Source organism: Phocoena sinus, chromosome 2 (assembly GCF_008692025.1).
Source record: "Phocoena sinus isolate mPhoSin1 chromosome 2, mPhoSin1.pri, whole genome shotgun sequence".
NCBI classification, from domain to species: domain Eukaryota; kingdom Metazoa; phylum Chordata; class Mammalia; order Artiodactyla; family Phocoenidae; genus Phocoena; species Phocoena sinus.
Genome location: NC_045764.1, coordinates 69,682,681 through 69,703,623, shown reverse-complemented (window position 1 = coordinate 69,703,623; position 20,943 = coordinate 69,682,681). Strand labels below are relative to the sequence as shown.

Below are 20,943 nucleotides of genomic sequence, written 5' to 3'. Positions count from 1 at the left end.
TTGTGGACTCTTAAGGAAAGGGCAACAGATTTTATGACATACACCTCACTTTTTAGACAACCCAGGTAGTTGAGAAGGTTAAAAGTCTGCTGAATAAATGCTACACTGGAATAATGAAGATAGACTATATTGTACTGATGTTTACAATTATATCACTCAAAATTATAATCGCCCCTTCCAGGGGGTGTTCTAAAATTCCACTGTGAGCCCTTTGTGTTTTATACAAACAATGCTAGTTTGAGATAAGTCAATTTACTAGGAGGATGCTTTCCTTAAGGCATATTTGTGCTGCTTTCTGAATATATTAGTGTTGATTTAGTGCCTTCTTTTAAAAAGATACCAAAAGTGTATAATATAGTTTGTGGAAATTACAATGTATGCTGTGTCAGAGCCTGAACAAAAATGAAGCGCCTCAGTGGTTAATGTTTTTAACTTAGGGCAAAGAAAAAGAACTGATCATTACCTGACAAGGAATTGCACCACCCCATTCTTGCTGAACGATATTGCAAACACCAACTAATGCAGACTCCAAGCAGGTTTTATCATAATCATCCATATTACTTAGTGCTTCCTGATTGAATGAAAGATAAAATTGCTCATTATTATTTACTGTTTTAATTTGTTACCAGAAAAAAACATAAACTGTTCAAAGCATGAATGTTACACAGGGGACATTGTGTTTCTGAGAGCCCAAAGCATATGTTCTTAAAGAAAAATGGTAAAACAGATTTCCTCAACTATAAAGGATGATTAAAAGAGCTTCCCTGGGCTTCCCTGGTGGCTCAGTGGTTGAGAGTCTGCCTGCCAATGCAGGGTACATGGGTTCGTGCCCTGGTCCAGGAAGATCCCACATGCCGCGGAGCGGCTGGGCCCGTGAGCCATGCCCACTGAGCCTGCATGTCCGGAGCCTGCGCTCTGCAACGGGAGAGGCCACAACAGTGAGAGGCCCGCGTACCACCACCACAAAAAAAAAAAGAAAAAAAAAAAGAGCTTCCCTTTATTCTGTTCTCTCATCAGGTGAGAGTGAATTGTCCATCAAGTTCATATCTTTATTAAGTGGACCTTGAAAGAAATAATTAAAATGAAAAACGTTTAAAGACATCACAAAAATAATGACAAAATTTACTGAATACTATCATCATTCTAGGCATTTTACATGCATTTAATCATGACAACATCCTATAACGCAGCGGTCCCCAACCTTTTTGGTACCAGGCACCAGTTTCGTGGAAGACAGTTTTTCCAGATGGGGGGTGGGTGGGGCGGGGCAGGGGATGGTTAAGGCGGTAATGTGAGCGATGGGGAGCGGCAGATGAAGCTTTGCTGGCTGCCCACTCCTCACCTCCTGCTGTGTGGCTGGGGGTGGGGGTTGGGGACCCCTGCTATAAGGTATAGATAATGAATCTATTTTTATTTTCTTTATTTAAAAAAATTTTTATTTATTTATTTTTGGCTGCGTTGGGTCTCCGTTGCTGTGCACGGGCTTTCTCTAGTTGCGGTGAGCGGGGGCTACTCTTTGTTGCGGTGTGCAGGCTTCTCATTGCAGTGGCTTCTCTTGTTGCGGAGCACGGGCTCTAGGTGTGTGGGCTTCAGTAGTTGTGGCAAGCGGGCTTCAGTAGTTGTGGCACACAGGCTTCAGTAGTTGTGGCTCACGGGCTCTAGAGCACAGGCTCAGTAGTTGTGGTGCACAGGCTTAGTTGCTCTGCAGCATGTGGGATCTTCCTGGACCAGGGCTTGAACCCGTGTCCCTTGCATTGGCAGGCGGATTCTTAACCACTGCGTCACCAGGGAAGCCCAATTAACCTATTTTTAAAATAAGGAAACTGAGGTACAAAACAATTAGGTCACTTTCCCAGGTCTTACACCTAGAAGTGGCAGAATCTAGATTTGAACCCAGTCAGTCAGACTCCAGGACTCAACCATTACTGTTCACTACCTATATAGCAATTCTTTAAATTTCAGAACTGCTGAACATCCAAGATCCTTAGTTTACTCATCTATAAGAAATCCAGTGCAATTAAAAAATGAAAAAAAAAAAAAGCTTTTGAGTCACTTAAAAAAATGTGAGATAGGGACTTCCCTGGTGGTCCAGTGGGTAAGACTCCATGCTCCCAACGCAGGGGACCTGGGTTCGACCTCTGGTCAGAGAACTAGATCCCACATTCATGCTGTAACTAAGAGTTCACATGCCACAACTAAGAGTCCACACGCCAAAACTAAGAAGCCCACATGCTGCAACTGAGACTCTGCATTCCACAACTAAGGGTCTGCATGCTGCAACTGAAAGTTCACATGCTGCAACTAAGACCCGGTGCAGCCAAAATAAATAAATAAATAGATTTTTTTAAAAAAAGTGAGATAATAAATGATTTAACAAAATTTTATTATTTATATTTTAAAAAGCAAACTATACTGATCCTGGATTCCTAAACTGCCTAGCAACTATTAAACTGTTCATTTTAGTTCCACAAACACTTACTGACTGCTCACTATGGGCAAGGAACTGTGCTAGGTATTGTTGGAAATAGTAATAATTTAGAGATGTTGTCAGAAAGTAATTCTTTGGCGTATCACAGACAACACCTTTGGAAGGTAACACCTATCAATCAAGGTTTTAAAATGATTTCTTGGCATCTGTAAATCAAAGGCTATTTGTTGCGGAGGAAATATACTCCTGAATTACTCTAGAATAAGGATTTTATAAGGAAGCACTATTTTTCTTTTTTTAAAATTTATTTATTTTTGGCTGTGTTGGGTCTTCATTGCTGCATGTGGGGTTTCTCTAGTTGCAGCAAGCGGTGGCTACTCTTTGTGGTGGTGCGTGGGTTTCTTGCGGTGGCTTTTCTCATTGCGTAGCACGGGCTCTAGGTGCATGGGCTCAGTAGCTGTGGCTTGCAGGCTCAGTAGTTGTGCCGCATGGGCTTAGTTTTTCCACGGTATGTGGGATCTTCTCGGACCAGGGCTCAAACCCGTGTCCCTTGCATTGGTAGGCAGATTCTTAATCACTGAGCCACCAGGGAAGTCCCTGGAAGGACTGTTTTTCATCTCAAGTTTTATAGAAAAGTAGAAAAGTGTTGAACCTAAAGATCCTGAACTTTAGGGGACAGGGCACTACATCCTGAGATGCTCCCCTCCCACAGAGAATTCCAGAAAACCAAAAGAGGAGGCTACAGCAACAACTCACAGCTCTAACTCATAGCTCTACCAAAGGCAGAAGGCCTACTGGTTATGAATCCTTGTTTTACAGTTTTACTCAGATATTATACCCATAGACTTATCTTTAAATAATTCCAGTTCTAAATATTCAGTGCAATATGATAATACTGTTTTCCTTCCTATAAATTGGGCCCGGTACATACAATAACTTATTCCTTTTTGTACCTGTAGGGTGTTATAATCTCTTGTGAAGGGAACCATCAATTCCCAGAGTGATGAAAAAACCACCAGAGCTGTAAACTCAAGCTTGTAATTTGTGGCCATGTGTTCAAACAGCATTGTCAAACCATGGGCTGCCAGGTGCTTGCGCTGATACTCCTCGGACCCCTCAATAGACACAGGTCGGGTCATGGAAAGGGATACGTCCATTACCACCACTGTAGGCATGATGAAAGTGATCCCAGTGTTCCCAGTCAGAATGTAAACAGATAGCTATAGATAGAGAAATGCTGTAGAAAATAAATATGATTAGGTCTTGCATGTCATGGAGAGAAAAAAGTATTTTTTTAATCATAATTTTAACCTAACTTTCCAGAAATAAGTGAAGGCAAACCCCATCTAAGTTGAGGTGAGGACAAATCTGCAGGGAATTCAGTGGGAGAGAAGCAAGCAGCTTAGTTCACTGTGAGGACCACTCCTAGAATCACCCACTAAATGGCCATAAATCAAGGACCATCTTAAATGTTTCTAGTAAAAACAAAATAAAACAAAATATTAAATTCAGGGAGCTCTTGAGTTGAATACTTTCAAATCTTACACAACTTAATATAACAAACACTCCTACATCACCTCTCTGACACTTAATTTACTAAAGAACATTTCTAGTTGTCTTATGGTGGTACTTTTTGACAATCAACCATTCTTTTTGGGCACCTTCACTATCTTACTCAATACAGCAGTATTTGGGCAAGTGTTTGCTGAATTATCTTGTTGCCTAATGTCCTTTTTTAAAAAATTAAAATGAACGCAAAATATAAAAAGAAAAAGTCGGGCTTCCCTGGTGGCACAGTAGTTAAGAATCTGCCTGCCAATGGAGGGGACACAGGTTCGAGCCCTGGTCCGGGAAGATCCCACATGCCGCAGAGCAACTAAGCCTGTGCACCACAACTACTGAGCCTGTGCTCTAGAGCCCATGAGCCACAGATACTGAGCCCAGGTGCCACAACTACTGAAGCCCATGCGCCTACAGCCCGTGCTCCGCAACAAGAGAAGCCACCGCAATGAGAAGCCCGTGCACCGCAACGAAGAGTAGCCCCCACAGGCCGAAACGAGAGAAAAGCCTGCACACAGCAACGAAGACCCAACGCAACCAAAAATAAATAAAATAATAAAATAAAATAAAATAAATTAATTAAAAAAAGAAAAGGCTAGTAAAGTCATAGTCCAAATTAGACAAAGCTGGAAATCATTAAGCATGACAAAAACAACAAACTGCTAGCCTCAGTAGTACTCACTGCAGATAAACAAGGCAACAGCTCTTTAACTATGAAGGAAAAGAGCAAAATTAAAGAACATGTATGACAGCTGGCAGTATCTCATGAAACTGTATAAAAGTCAAAATGTATAAGAAATGGAGAAAACAAAGAGCTTTTTAAAATTATGGATTGAGAATTAGCATGAAGAAAACATTTCTGTGCTCAAAAATAAAGAAAAAAGTTCCCAGATATACAGATCTGCTCTTGCTGCTGCTGCTACTCTATTATTAAGCAAACTATAGTCTACTCACACAATTAAATATCATATAGCTATAAATAAATGATACATATACAGATATCAGAAATATTTATATAGGTATTAGTAACTGAGAAAAGCAGGTCACAGGCCTGTATGTATACACCGATTACAACTTCATAAAAATCATACTGCATGTATTGCATATATACAATTTTGCATATATACAATTTTGCATATATACAATTAGAGAACACTCAGGATGGACATAAACAAGTTAGAAATTTAATGTTCACTAATTTCTTTTTTTGGAACTTACTTCAAAACACTTAACAGTGGCCAGAGGGCTTGTTTTAGTACAGTGTCCAACTGCAAACGTGTGCTATTCTAAAATTGCATTTGTAAGTAGGCTGTTGGGAACTCTGAGCATATTGCCTCACAGAAACAATGTTATAAATGGGGATCAGGGACTCATGTCAAGTAGGAAAAGCCTTTCTACCACATAATGGGCTTTCAAATACAAATGCCTCATGTATACAACATCGATAAAGACTAAAGGAGATATATAAATTACTCTTCCAGACTCCTTTCCAAAATGTTTAACCATTTTGATAGAAATAAACTAAAACGTGGGATTCCCTGGCGGTGCAGTGGTTTAAGAATCCGCCTGCCAATGCAGGGGACACGGATTCGAGCCCTGGTCTGGGAAGATCCCACATGCCGCGGAGTAACTAAGCCCGCGCACCGTAACTACTGAGCCTGCGCTCTAGAGCTCGCGAGCCACAGCTACTGAGCCCACATGCCACAACTACTGAAGCCCGCACACCTAGAGTCCGTGCTCCACAACAAGAAGCCACCGCAATGAGAAGCTTGCGCACCGCAACCAGTGGCCCCACTCTTCACAACCAGAGAAAAGCCGACGCACAGCAACGAAGACCCAACGCAGCCAAAAATAAATAAAATAAATTTATTTTTAAAAAAAAAACAAGGGGCTTCCCTGGTGGCGCAGTGGTTGAGAGTCTGCCTGCCGATGCAGGGGACACAGGTTCGTGCCCCGGTCTGGGCAGATCCCACGTGCCGCTGAGCAGCTGGGCCCGTGAGCCATGGCCGCTGAGTCTGCACGTCCAGAGCCCGTGCTCCGCAACGGGAGAGGCCACAACAGTGAGAGGCCCGCGGACCGCAAAACAAAACAAAAAAAAAACCCAAAATGTGCATCCTTATTCTGCGCCTCATTAAGCACAGCATGTTAAACATAATTCACTCTTAGCATCACAACTCTGAACACCAATACTGCCCAGCACGCTGCTGCCCTCATGTTTTAATTTATACCAGCGTTCTCCCAAGTGTGTGCTGCACAACACTGCCCTGGAGGGATGCGCCAAGAAAAATGAGTTCAGGTCTTATTAAAGACACTGAGCAGCTCTATAGCAAAGAATCCAGTTTGTTAACTCTGTGTTTCCCATTTAACCCTTCTCTGACCATTAGTTGATGCCATGGAACAAGTATATAGAACATACCCAGAAACACTGCCTTGTACTCAAGGGATCCAGGCTGTTGTGTTCTGTTTTGGTGCCTCCTCTTTGTAACTAAGTTTTGGACCATCATTTTGCATCCCACTTTTCTCTGTAATCATCCTCCCTCTTTCTGATTTGTTGCTTTTTGGCTACTATGAGCTGGAAAGCCAGGTAATCCAGCTTGCTAAAACTGTGTCCGAAGTCAAAGTTAACAAGCTCTGAGAGCCTCTGAGTTTCTTCTGCTGTCACGTGCATGTGCTTAGGCATTATCAACTTGGTGCTATTTCATCTACTCAGTCTTTCCAGACCCTTTCTGAGTCTCAGCTGTGTTGTTCGAGAAGTGAGGTCCTGTGCAATACTGGTTCAACTACACTACATTAGACGATAAGCTCAACAAGAGCAGGGACAGTGTGAGATTCTGCCCACCAATGTCTCCTCAGAACCTATCACAGCAGTGGGTACACAGTATGTACTTGACAAATGCTTGATAATGACAAGTAAACTACCTCTCAGCACCAGATGTAACATTAATTTTTTGGCAAGACACATTACAAATTTTAACTCTGGACACCAGAAACACACTTCCTCCTCTCCTCGTTCAAACAGAGATATCAGGAACTCCTATGCCTCTACCCACGTATAGAGTTTATCCAGCTCCTATGGTATTCCCATTCAGGCACAGAGGTCTTTACGTTACTGAAAGCTGGGGATGCGGAGTACTGGCCTCATCTCTTAGGAGAATGAGAATCAGGATACACAGATTTAGATCATATATAAGAAAGCATTTCCAGCTCATAAAATCTGCTGTAACACTGGAATGGGTGACCATAGCTGGCAGGCTTGCATTCTGGGAAGACACTTATGGAGCTGGCTCTTTCTTCAGACTGATGCATTTGTGTCCACCCCCAAACACACCTTCCTAACAATGGCAAAGTCATAAGAAACCAATTTAGAACTCCGGTTGTCAGCACAGAAGTAAAAGATTGATGGATGTTCTTGAAGGATGGTTCACTCAAGTAGCCTAGGCCTGATTTAAAAAAAAAAAATCCCTGCCCACACAGTCCAGCAATTTTGTGAAAACACCATGTTACTTCTCTCTTGGGTTGATTCTTACCCTAAGGTCCTCCACCCCACCCCCACAGCCTTCTCGTAAGTACAGTTTACAAACAATGCTTAAGACAACTAGTGGTCTTCTTTTCTCAAGAACAGTCCACTCCTGAGAATAGCCCTTAGCCCCTTGATTTGGTCATCTCCATTAGCTACACATTTATAATTCTTCCCAGGAGACAATTAGCTCGTTCATAAAGAAGTGATTCTGAGGAGTATCGCTCTTAAAGCGTGATTCCACTCGAATTTCTAGGGATCCGCTAACCTACTCTTAAGTTTGTCTGTTGGCCTCACATCTCTTGCCCGGATGAGTCCCCTCCACCGTTCTCGTTACAACTTCACCTCTAAAGTGCCAACCTGTAAACACAGAACTCCTGCATTTGGATCGCGTCTGCCTGGGGATGTATTTTTACCTTAAAATCAGTCAAAAATCTTTAAGATCTGTAAGTCTCTTATGGGAAGAGGAGGCGAAGGGGGTCTGGGTAAGGGGCCGACATCGTGGTGCTTGTGCGGAGCTCTGGCGCGGCAGAGCGAAGGGAGAACGAAGGCAGTGGCCCGGAACTGGCGCCGCAGAGACGGCGCGGGGCGGCCACCTCGGCGGCGGAAAGGCCGGGCGTCGGCCCCGCGTTGTTCCCCGCCGCCGACCCCTTCTCCTGCAGCTCCAACAAGCAATCCAAGACAGCCTACGGTCTCCAGCGCCCTCTACTCACCGCGCGCCCATCACCGGTACGGTCCGTCACCAAATCCCTTCCGCCAGCGCGCCGCAGCCGGAAGTATATGGCCGCGCGACGAAACGGAACTCGGCGCCGGGTGTGCGCTAGGCGCTTGGGGCGGGGCTTTAAGGGCGTCGTGGGCGGGGCGTTGACTCAGCGGAGAAGCTTCCCGTGCGTCTTCCTCAGCGCTTCTCTTCGCAGCGTTTTGTCTGCGACCACCGCCGCGACCCCACTCCCCACGTAGTCCCCAACTGCGCCGGGCCTGGGCTGTGTTCGCCTCTTCTCTCCCTCCTCGTTCTCGGGGTCTTCCTTATTTGTTTCTGGCCTCCTGCCCACCTGCCTCTCGTTGGCCCGTGGGCCTCACCTGTCTGGGTAATCCCGTGACCAATTCACACTGTCTTCTCACTCACCTGGGCTCGTTGGTGCACCAGCCTGACCCTCACTGATATTTGCCCCTCTTCCCCGTCCGTCTTCAGACCCCTCCTCTGAACTACTTGACAGAATCCTCTTCCTACTCTATAAATTGTAATTCCTGCCTGAGGAGTGCTCATACTGAGCTGTGTATTTTTCGTAGCTGACGTGAGCCAGTTTCCACGTCAAGGCTTTCCCTCTTGGTCTCCTCAGCCCGGATGCTCACTTTATCCCCGACCCCTTTGAGGGAAGTAGAGGGAGGGTTCAGTCAGTTCCCCTGCCTTGGCCAAGGTGCGCTGCTGAGGGATTTGCACTTAGGCTTTCCTGTGAGTCGTCATGGGCCCTCGCGTACCTCACCTCTCGTCACTTGGTGTCCCCATAGCAGCCTGTGCCTCAGCGAGGTCCTTGAGGGGACAAGGAGTGACTTGCTTTCTAACCTCTTAGAAAGCTAGCAAATGCCAGCTAGAGGTAGGCCTGAATGGATGCCAGCAGGCCCCTGGGTAGTTATGGTTCAAAAAACAATGCTGTACCACATAGGTTACAAGTGGGAACAGAAAGGCCTCTAGAGGGCTTTAGGCCTTTGCCTCCTTTTCTTTTGGTTGGTGGGAGGGGGCGAGGTAGGAGGTGGGTCAAGGAGGGAGGATGCTTTGAACCGAACAACTGAGTCTGTCTGACTTATTCTGTGGGAGAGTGTGGGCTTGTAGTTCTTTCCTGTCCCCTCCTTATATCAGAGGTGGCAGAGGAAGGCACATCACTCCATGGGAATGACCCTGTCAGCATCGGGGCCCAGGGGCAGGCAGACTGCCCTATTTGCTTCAGAACTTCTCTCCCCAACTTGGCTGGTTTCACCATCTCAAGACCCTTTTATGCTTGAGCAGGCACTGGAATCTAGGTAAGTAAGGCTGCATTCTGATGACTTCGTTGTAGTTTCTTATTCTTTCCCTAGTGGGAGGGATGTGGCCAAGAACGTGTGGGCAAGGGAATTTTCGAGCTACCCCTAATGTGATGATGACTTAGCCCTGTGGTCACTGTTCTCCTGGTAGTTCCAGCTCAGCTCCACAGACTGATTCATTACCTTACCCAGTCCTAAAGATTAAGTTTATTAGTTTGCTGATGGGTGATCACATCTTCTAGTTCTTCTGAGTACAGGCTTTCAGGAGACCAGGGAAGCAAAAGGCAATCGATTAAAACTGATGATAAAAGGTAGGACTACTAAGAGGACCACATCACTTAGGGCAACTGGTAAGTGCTTTTGTTTTTGTTTTTTAATTCTTAGTAGAATCCCATTAAAAATCAAAAGGTTGTTGAGTGAATATAAAATCAGAGAACATTAGCACAAAGAGTTAGAAGGTCTTAAAGGAGAGGTCTTTCAAGTCATAGCTGGCTAATAAATTTCTTTTTCCCACTCAAGAGGCCCTTAGCATTTGCATGTTTCCACACATACATTAAAGGAAATCGGTAAACAACTTCCTTTGCATAATCTATCATTCCCTTTATTTTTTCCTGCTTTGAAACAGTAGACAGCTGTCACAGAGGCTTTGAAAGGGAGAGTGATTTGGTCTCCAGTCTGGCAGAGTAAAGGTTAGTGACAGATATAGCAAGCTGCTCACAGAAGCCATGTACTGGGGTTCAAGGGAGGTTCATATACCCATCCAGTTCTCCAACAGCACGTTTTGAAAATGTAGATTCCCAGGCCATGCTGACTGAATTGGAATTTCATGGGTTGGTGCCTGGAATCTTCATTGTTAAGTTCCCAAGATGATTTCCTTCCTCACCTACAGAGAGGAAGGGTAAGGAGTGAGTGAGTGAGGAAAAGGGGAAGAGAGAGGTTAGGGGAAGGCGGTGAGCCCACATTCCTTTTCTGTTCTTCCCTCCCTTTCCATTTTCGGTGCTGTCCTTTGCCCTATGTCTTCCTTCCTGCCTCCTCTAGTCTGGACTGTGTCCACTTCCAAATCATACTTCCAAGCTCCAGGCTATCTGCTTTCCCTCATCATCCTACCCCATTCCTCTATTTTCACCAAAGTGAAAGTCCAAAGAAATTGTAGATATGACCCTTTTGTCTTCTTAAAAATTTTTATTATTGAAGATTTTCAAACATAGACAAAGATAGGGGAATAGCATAATAAATCCCCATGTACCCTTCACCCTATTTCTACTATCAACTCAATTCTCAGTCTTGTTCCATTTATACCCCTACCCACTTCTCCCCAACATATTGTTTTGATACAGATCACAGATAGCATAACATCTTGTCCATAAGTATTTCATTATGTAGCATAACATCTTGTCCATAAGTATTTCATTATGTATCTCTAAAAGAGAAGGATTTTTTAAATTAATAAACTTTATTTTTAGAGCACTTTTAGGTTCACAGCAAAGTGGAGTGGAAAGTACAGAGAGTTCCCAAATACTCTGTCCGCACACACACAGCCTCCTCCACTATCAGCATCCCAGCACCAGAGTGATACATTTGTTATACTCTATGAACCTACATTGACACATCAATATCACCCAAAGTCCATAGTTTATTATAGGGTTCACTCTTGGTGTTGTACATTCTATGGGTTTTGACGAATGTATAATGACATGTATCTACCATTGTAGTATCATACAGAGTAGTTTCACTGCTCTAAAAATCCTTTGTGCTCTTTTTATCCCTCCCTCTCCCATGACTCCCAGGAACCACTGATCTTCTGCTGTCTTCATGGTTTGCCCTTCCCAGAGTCATATAGTTAGAATCATACAGTGAGCAGTCTTTTCAGATTGACTTCTTTTGTTTAGTAATATGCACTTAAGTTTCCTTTATGTCTGTTCATGGCTTGATAGCTCATTTCTTTTTAGTGCTATATAATATTCCACTGTTTGGAAGTACCACAGTTTGCTGAAGAATATCTTGGTTGCTTCCAAGTTTTGGCAGTTATCACTAAGGCTGCTGTAAACATCCTTGTGCATGGCTTTGTATGGGCATAGGTTTTTCAACTCAATTGAATAAATACCATGGAGAGAGATTGCTGGCTTGTATGGTAAGCATATGTTTAGTTTTGTAGGAAACTGCCAAACTGACTTTCAGAGTAGTTGTACCATTATATATTCCCAGCAGCAGTGAATGAGAGTTCCTGATGCTCTACATTCTCACCAGCATTTGATGTTGTCAGTGTTCTGGATTTTCACTATTGTAATAGCTGTATAGTGGTATCTCATTGTTGTTTTAATTTGCAGTTCCCTAGTGTTACATGAAGTTGAACATCTTTTCATATGCTTACATGCCATCTGTATATCGCCTTTGGTAAAAAGACCTGTTCAGGTCTTTTGCCCATTTTTTAATCAGGTTGTTTGTTTTCTTCTTGTTGGGTTTTTTTTTAAAACATCTTTTATTGATTGATTAATTGATTGATTTATTTTTTGGCTGCATGTGGGATCTTAGTTCCCTGACCAGGGATAGAACCCACGCCCCCTGCAGTGGAAGGTGGATTCTTAACCACTGGACCACCAGGGAAGTCCCCCTTGTTGAGTTTTAAGTGTTGTTTGTATATTTTGGATAATATCAGACATGTATTTTGCAAATATTTTCTCCCAGTCCGACTTGTCTTCTCATTCTCTTGACAGAGAGAGACTTAAACCCACAACAATTACACTACCATTGTCACATTTAAAATAATTAACAATAAATCCCTAATATCATCAAATACCCAGTCAGCTTTCAAATATCCAGTTGTCTCATAAATATCACTGCAATCTCTTGATATATCTCTGAAATCTCTTAATCTATAGGTTTATTCCTCCATGTCTTTCTTCATTTGCAACGTATTTGATGAGGAAACTCTGACCTCCCTCTCAATCCTCCTTCAGTCTTTTCCACAGCATTTGAGAAAACCACAGAGCTTCCCCAGTCTAAAATAATGGAAAGACTCATTGAACAAAGAAGTGATTTTGTACACTTCCAGTTTCAATTAACTTCATCTCTGCTCTGTAAATAGGAGTGAATCTTATCCACCACTGGATCCTCAGGGTCTGGCACGTGACACTCGATATGCATTTGTGGAAAGAAGATAGGAGGGAAGGAAGAGAGGTTATTAGAAGAAAGGTCAAAGGGAGAAAACAGAGAAAATTTGGTGGGTACTACATTTGTCTAAGAAAGTAGAACTGAACTTTTTTATTTAGGACCCCCTCTCCTTTGAAAAATGTTGTAAACTCTAAATTTTTAAAGGCCTCTCATGATCTGGGCCTGCATCTGTCTTGCCAGGCTCACTCTTCACCCTCTTAAAACTTTGGTAGTATATTTCAATGAAAAAGCAGATAAAGCAAAACAAAACTAGTTTTAAAAAAGTTATAAAAGTAATTCATTTATATGGGAAAAATTCAAACAGTTTCAAAGTACATGAAGTGAGAAATTAGTGTTTTTTTCCTAGAAGTAACCACATATATCTCCTTGCCTCAAGTATGGTTCCAGCCGCTGGGTTTGAGAGATGAAGTACCAGGTGTTTTTTGTTTGGTTGGTTTTATTCATTCTGTATCTACTGGTGACAAAAGTACAACTATTCTTACATAGTCTTTGCAAAGTTGTTTCTACCTATGTGCGTGTGTGTGTGTGTGTGAGTGTGTATATTCATTCCTTTTAATTGCTATGTAATTGACTATTGGAAAGATGTGATATCATTTATGTAACCAGTTTTCCATCAATGTTTAGATAGATTTCAGTTTTTGCCCTATAAGCAATGCTGGCAGACCATCGTTGGAGCTTTTCCTCTGAGGTGGGAAGCCACTGGAAAGTTTGGAGTATAGAGACCATGATCTCACTTACAGTTTAACAGCATCACTGTGCTGCTGTATCAGATTTACCCTCTATCCCCAGTGTCTTCACCAGGACTGGATATTAAATTTTTTAGTCCTTTTTAATTGATAAGCCAAAAAAAACCCCTCACTATTGCTTCAATTGACATTCCTTTGTAAAATCAGATTTGACAGGGTGAGTTTTACTCAGTGGGCTGTTTCACACTCACTTAGAGAGGAGTTGTTAATTGTTCCGGTACTGTGTGGATTCCTGCATGGCCACACTGAAGCCCTCTGATAGAGCCTGTCTGATCTCTCCTCTAGACCCCAGGCCCTTCGGGATGGGTACCTGACTGTGAAGCCAAAACCCTGTCTCTGAACTGCTTACCAACATGAAGTGTCACCCCCTGAAATTCCCTGCTTCAGGTATGGCTCCAGCCACTGGCTTGGAGAGATGAAATGTCATGGGATGTTTGGGGGCTTATTTTGCTCATTTCCACTAGTGACAACTGCACAGTCATTTAAAAGAAATCCTATAAATGATATAATATAAACAATTAAAACAATATAAACAAAAGCTCTTAAACTGTGACACAGTTCAGTATCTGACAGATCCAAGTGCTTCCGCACAAGTTCTCACTGTACCTCTTAGAGCAACCCCATGAGGAAGTTCGTCTTTCTTGGTTTTATAAATGAGGAACCTGAGAATGAGAGACCTGTGGAGACTTGCTCCTGGTCAGACTTGTTACCTTATTAGAGTTTGCAAAGTACTAGAAGGTCAAATTCAGCCCCTAGCCCCATTTTGTTTGCCTTTAATATTTTTAAACTGTTTTACATTGGAATGCTTATAGGTGGGTCATTCATTCTCTGTCCAGACACAGCCCTTATTACTCTCCGCTGACTTTGAATAGAGCTGATTTAGCTTAATTTTATCCACCCAGGCCCTGAAGGCATTGGATTTTGCACCCCCTGCCAAATCTTGTCTAATTCCACCATGCAACTGTAGGGTCGATATCAACTCTTGAGGTAGGCCCAGAAATAAACCAGCCTCAATCACAAACCCTCAGTGTCAGGTGCAAAGCCTAATTCCTTCTCCCTCCTGTTCTAATAGAACCATGGGAAAGGCCTTGAGCTGCAGAGGGTGGGAGAGGAAAGGCCTACCTGCCATCCTGCCCAGCCCCAAAGCCCGGCCTTCCTCAGCCCCCGATATTATTGTGAGAGTCACAGCTAGATTTACCTCACCTGTCCTGCCACCCTGTTCCAGGGAGAGGATAAAATAAGACAACTTTGTAGAAAAAGCAGATCAGCTTCCCCTCCTTGATGGTGCTGGTCTTTCTCTAGCAGTCTGATCTCTGAAAGGCCGTGAGCCTTTATGAGTGGGCATCTCCCCACCCCACACATGTGTAGCTCAGGTGCTCCATCTCTGAGCATCTCCTCACTGGGATGTACATCTTCAGTCCATCAACAAATATATTAATTAATTAATTAATTAATTTTTAAACAGAGGCACAGAGTTATTTATTTATTTATCTATTTATGGCTGCATTGGGTCTTCGTTGCTGCACGCGGGGCTTTCTCTAGTTGTGGCGAGAGGGGGCTACTCTTCGTTGCAGTGCACGGGCTTCTCATTGTGGTGGCTTCTTGTTGCAGAGCACGGGCTTTAGGCACGTGGGCTTCAGTAGTTGCAGCACACGGGCTCAGTAGTTGTGGCTTGCAGGCTCTAGCACAGGCTCAGTAGTTGTGGTGTATGGGTTCAGTTGCTCCACAGCATGTGGGATATTCCTGGACCAGGGCTCGAACCCGTGTCCCCTGCATTGGCAGGCGGATTCTTAACCACTGCACCACCAGGGAAGCCCCAACAAATAAATTTTTTGAGTGCCAGACACCGTTCTGGACTCTGGGGTTTCAGCCGTGATTAAGACAGGAGCTCACCTGCTAGTAAGAGATTAATGCGAACATTAATCAGGTTATTACACAGTAAAGCGTTGTCACAATGGAATGCATGGAGATCTGCTTCCCACCAACACAGTCTGACTGTGATCTCCAAAAGCAGAATAACAACAGTATCACCACTGTTAATGTGTTTTACATATTAACATATAACTTAATTCTTACAATAAGCCTACCAAGCAAGTAGTGTCATTATCACCCTCATTTTACAGTCATTGAGAAGTTAAATTCTTGCCTAAACTCACACCACTGGTACAGACAATGCTTCCACTCTTGGTTGAGCAGCAAACTTTTCTATAGCCTGTTGAATTTCAAAGTGTGCCATAACCCCATGAGAACAAGACATAAGGAACCAGGTTTGCCCCCAACAGTTGGGAGTTAGGTTAGACGCTAGAAAGAACTCCTTGGTAACAGTTAGGAGTGTATGAGAGAAAGGAATCCTTTTCTGAGTATTTTTCCTCTCCTGAATTTTCTTTTTATTTGGCCGTGCCGCATGGTGGCCTGCAGAATCTTAGTTCCCCGACCAGAGATCAAACTCACACCCCTTGAACTGGAAGTGTGGAGTCTTAACCACTAGACTGCCAGGGAAGTCCTCTCCTGAATTTTCTATATTGCACAAATAATGTAAAAATAGAGGAATTATTCTAGAAAAAAAAGATCACTCATAATTTCACCTCATGAATTGGGTTCCTTTTTCCATCTTTCTGAACCAAACTGTGACTGTGTTAGACAGTTGGTGTAACTAGATCTGGTTTTGCCTGCAGCACTCTTAAGAGGCAACGATGTGGTAACTAGCAGAGGTCAGCCCCTCTACCCAGGCTTACAACACCCAGAGTGACCACTGGACACCCAGAGATGAAGACAGCTCTTCCACAGAGAGTGAGCGCCGCTGTGCGCTTCAGCAGAGGGGTCTGGGTACCTTCACTCAGGGTGAAATAGGGCAGGGATGAAGCTGTGAGGGATTACCTGATATTTCAGATGGAAGTAATCAAGGCAGCATGCTATCCCTGTACCTTGGGGGAAACAGAGAAGGGAAAGAGGAGCAATCAGTAAGTATCAGGCAGAGTTAGCTGAATGATTGAAATGGTTTCCAGGTGAGTGGGTAGGCTCACGAGACACACCCCGCCCCCACTGCCTTGCTCCACTCCCACGTCAGTCAGCTCTGGCCATGAGCTAGACGCACAATTCCTCAGGTATCTTGGGATTGTGGACAAAGGATGTTGCCTGCCATATCAGTAAACAAAGGATGACGTGACCATCAAGCCATCAGCCACTACAGCTGCCCCACACTTCCTCCCAGTGGTGCAGCCGGAGGGGAACTCAGGATGGAGATAAACAGGCTCCTGGCCCTAGATACTTAAGGTACATATCAAAGGAATAATTTAATTAAGTCCAGATGCTTGCATCTTCCCATACATAGAAAAACACTAAACTCATTAACTTGAGATGTCTAGTTTTCCTTTAACTAGCAGTAATCTTTTTTTTTTTGCCGTACCCGGGCCTCTCACTGTTGTGGCCTCTCCCGTTGCGGAGCACAGGCTCCGGACATGCAGGCTCAGCTCAGCGGCCATGGCTCACGGGCCCAGCCGCTCCGCGGCATGTGGGATCTTCCCGGACCGGGGCACGAGCCCGTGTCCCCTGCATCGGCAGGTGGACTCTCAACCACTGCGCCACCAGGGAAGCCCTAGCAGTAATCTTTTGATGTTCAACTACTTGGGTTTTCTGCAAAAACTCCTGTGTATCCTGGCTCCTCCCTTACCTCTTCAGAGAAGTCCCTCAGAACTATCTGAGAGGCTATATCCTGGGCTTAAGTCCTTAGTAATTCCCCAAATAAAACATAATTCTCAAGTTTTAGGTTGTGCTTTTTTTTTTTCAGTTGACAGTTTGGGTGATCTTAAAGGGACCCAGAGCAGACTTCCCTCCGTCACCTGAACTCTAGGAGGAATCAGAGCCTTGGTACCAGCAGAGGCCTCTTGTGCCCATTCGCCTCCTTGGAGAGTCCAGATGAATTTGGGTGAGTCTCTCATGGTTCTCAGATCTCCCGATTATTGGTTGATGTTCCTGAGTTTTAATTGGCCGTGTACAATAGGTACCTGGCTACCCAGTTGAAAGATACGGGGTGGGGGGGGGACCTGGTTGAAAGACATTGGGAAAAAGTACCTCCCAGCTGAAAGATACTAGGGGAGCCTGGTTGAAAGACACTAGGTTGCTCAGTTGAGTGACACTGAGCTGTCTAAACTGGGTGATTATGTAAGAGACTGGCCTAACATCTTTCCTAAATGAGGGGCATCAGAAAGCCAGCCTCCAACTAATACCCCAGCCAGGTTTATGTATATACAAACTTAGCTACAAGTACTTACTTAATTGGGAATTAAAGGAAATCTCTCCCTGAAAATGGCCAATATGGGGATTTTTATTGTGTAAGCAGTTAAGTTAGAGAAAGCCAGCTTGATAAAACGTTTTTTCAGAATTCTGACCTTAAAGAAATAAAAGCCCTTCTAGGGAGAACTTGCAGTTCTTTCCTTGTGTTTTTGAGATGTGAAGGTTCTACCTGATATTCTTAGAGGTGTGTGTGTGTGTGTGTGTTTTGAGAGCTTGGTCTCTGCCATCTGGGCAGTACACATATGGTGTACATTTGACAGCCAGTCGAATAGACTGGGATTCTGAGCAGTTTTTTATTGTTGTTTTTGGTCTGGCTGTGCCAGCTCTCAGGGAAATTTGTCATAAGGGGTCCCAGCCAAGAAGGGGCCTTTGTCATTTAACCTTCATTGCATCCACCTGTACAATGAAGGCCCTTTACTTTCTTAGACTGTTTTTGGGAGTAAACTTTCTAGATTTTGTGGAGGCTACATCTTTTGCACTCTCTTATGGGGATGCCCCTTGCGTCTTACTGGTTTGAGTCACTATTAAAATACTACTCGTCAGTGGCCAGACAATGGATCTTTTAAATTGTAAAACTTTATGTAGAATAATCGTAATAGTGCAACTCTAGGTATGGGAAGAAGCAGAAAATATTTCCTGGATCATAATAGACTAGTAAGACAGGAGATCCAGAGAAATTTTTTTTTTTTTTTTTTAGGCTGTGCCATGCGGCTTGTGGGATCGTAGTTCCCCGAGCAGGGATCGAACCTGGGCCCCGGCAGTGAAAGCGCCAAATCCTAACCACTGGACCGCCAGCATATTCCAGAGAATTTTAGATTATCAATAGGGCCTGATCCAAAAAGTAGCACATTGAGTGGCCTATCTACAGAATCTTTGCCTGATCCAGGAACCACTTCCTAGAGCCATGGGACAAGATTGGTCATAAAATGCCTCCCAAATGTTGGTCGAATTTATGACCAAGAGGAGATGCTGTGGACAAATAATGTCACCTGCCATATCAGTAAGCAAAGGATGTTGTGGCCATCAAGCCATCAGGCACGTAAGCTGCCCCCACCCCCATAGATAAGGTGCATATCAAAGGAATAATTTCATTAAGCCCAGACTCTTGCATCGTCCCATATATAGAAAATCAGTTAACTCAACTTGAGATGTCTGGTTTTTCTTTAACTAGCAGTAATATTTTGGTGTTTGACTACCTGGGGTTTTTGGGCAAAAGCTCCTATATATCCTGGCTCCTCCCTTACCTCTTTGGGACAGTCCCTCAGAGCTATCTGAGAGGTTGTATTGCAGGCCTAAGTCCTCAGTAATGCCCCAAATAAAACATTTGGTTTTATTTACTTTTAGGTTGTGCATTTTATTTCAGTTGACAGTATGTCCCAGCCTGCACTGGGGAGATCTGTCAGTGCCCTCTCCCTCAAGAATTTCCCTTAGGCCTAATAAAATATTTTTCATATGTGAAATGCTTTAAAGTTTGTAAAGTATTTCTCTCACATTCCCTCATTTTTAAAAATAGATTTTATTTCTTAGAGCAGTTTTAGGTTCTACAGCAAAATTGAGTAGATATTCCCTTATTTTTAACTTTGATTGTCACATCCACCCTTCAAATAGGTAGGACAGGTGTTATTATCTCTCCATTTACATTTAAATTACATTTAGAATCACACAGTAGCAAACAGAGCCTGGTGCTAACTGAGGTCTTCTGATCTTTTAAGCCTCAGGCACTTTCTCTTGGTTCCCACAGAGTGCCTTCAGAATCTTTCCAAATCTTTCTGGAAACTGTGGATCATCTCTCATTCTCAGAGCTTAGAAATTAGTTTGAGAAGTTCCCCCAGTTTCCCCCTTGAATGGAGGGGCCCACAGAGAATCCATCTGTCTTTGGGGGAAGGTCTACTCTCTCAGGCTCTGGCAGAGACAGTGGGACCCAGAACTTGTACAATGCCCTGATAAGCTTCTTAGAGGCGGGGATTAGCAGGGATTGGATATCCTTCCCCTGAGATGCCCTTCATACCTGACCCTGCCTTGAATTAGGATTCCATAGGGGAGCTGGGAGCAGGAGATGGGGTGTTCCCTGCTGTACAGCTTCAGACTCACTCTTTGAGACCCTGGATTCTGACAAGTTTCCAGAACTGAGAAGATACCCAGATGTCCAGGTTTGAAGGTAAATGATGTGATTAGGTAGGAGGGATCAGCTGGGGTGCCAGCTCAGCTCTGTTACATAACAGTGGCACACCAGAAAGAGATACTCTCCAAAGTTTCTTTTGGAGATTCAGAGTGTTGAGTATATGGCGAGGGTTAGATAGACAGGGAGATGGTGGAAAGACAATGATAGGAATCAAGGACAAAGAAGGAAATTCACTTATTCCGTACTTATTTTGCTTTTTAAGACAATTGTATTTGCATTGCTAATTAGTGTGGTATGCTGGAAAGACTGGGACTTTAGAAAGCTCATCTGCACTGCTGCTCACTAGCTGTGTGATGTTGAGCAAGTCACATGTCTCTGGACCTCAGTTTCTTCATGTCTCAAATGGGGAGTTGCATTAAACAGTGTCAGTAATTCTTTCCACCTTTAATGACCTAAGATTCTATGGGTTATTCATCTAACTTGTAATATATTACTTCATATGCAAAACTGATCATTTCTAGTTATTGTTTTGTAATAACCTGTGGACATTGATTAGAGATTTCATATTTAGTTGGGCTGGGCTTCTCTGCCCTTCTTTATAAATTGAGAATTCTTTGAGGGCCTTAAATGTTTTTCCCTCCTGAGTCCTTATGTAAAACTAACCCCTGCGGGGCATTGATTCTGTACAATGCTTTTCCCACACCGGATGTATTTTTACTCTTCCAACGTTCCTGTGACATAGCTATTGTTATTACTATTTACATAGATGGGTATTGTTCTTACTATTATTATTTCTATGAAATTAAATTTAAAATATTATACAATGCACAGGATAAAAAGGTTAAAGTTAGACTGAACAATAGGATATACTGAAAAGTAAGTCTCCCTTTGATCCCTGACCATTAGTTTCCCTTTTCCAGATGTCCTTTCAGAGATAATCTTTGCATAATCAGTGCATATGTTATCATGCCCATTTTACAGATGAAGCACTGAGGTTTAGCCTGTCCGAGGTGACACAGCTAGTAAGCAGCAGATCTGGGAACCTAGCCTTTGACTTTATTCCCCATGTTCCTCCCATGACACCACA

The 20,943-nt window shown here is 43.5% G+C and overlaps 1 protein-coding gene across 6 annotated transcripts in view; it reads right to left on the bottom strand.

Moving 5' to 3' along the window:
• The window catches only part of INTS14 (integrator complex subunit 14), a 35,253-nt gene extending 26,950 nt beyond the window's left edge, over positions 1–8,303 (bottom strand). For 2 of the 6 annotated variants that reach the window (XM_032624269.1, XM_032624271.1), the window contains exons 1-3: positions 8,219–8,303; positions 3,382–3,665; positions 464–571 (exon numbers count right to left, since the gene is read on the bottom strand). In XM_032624269.1, coding sequence (XP_032480160.1) covers positions 464–571; positions 3,382–3,603 — 330 coding nt within the window. In that variant the 5' untranslated portion in view covers positions 3,604–3,665; positions 8,219–8,303. The other 4 variants (XM_032624270.1, XM_032624272.1, XM_032624274.1 and 1 more) reach the window with 4 other exon arrangements.
• Between the last annotated feature and the right edge of the window lie 12,640 nt (positions 8,304–20,943).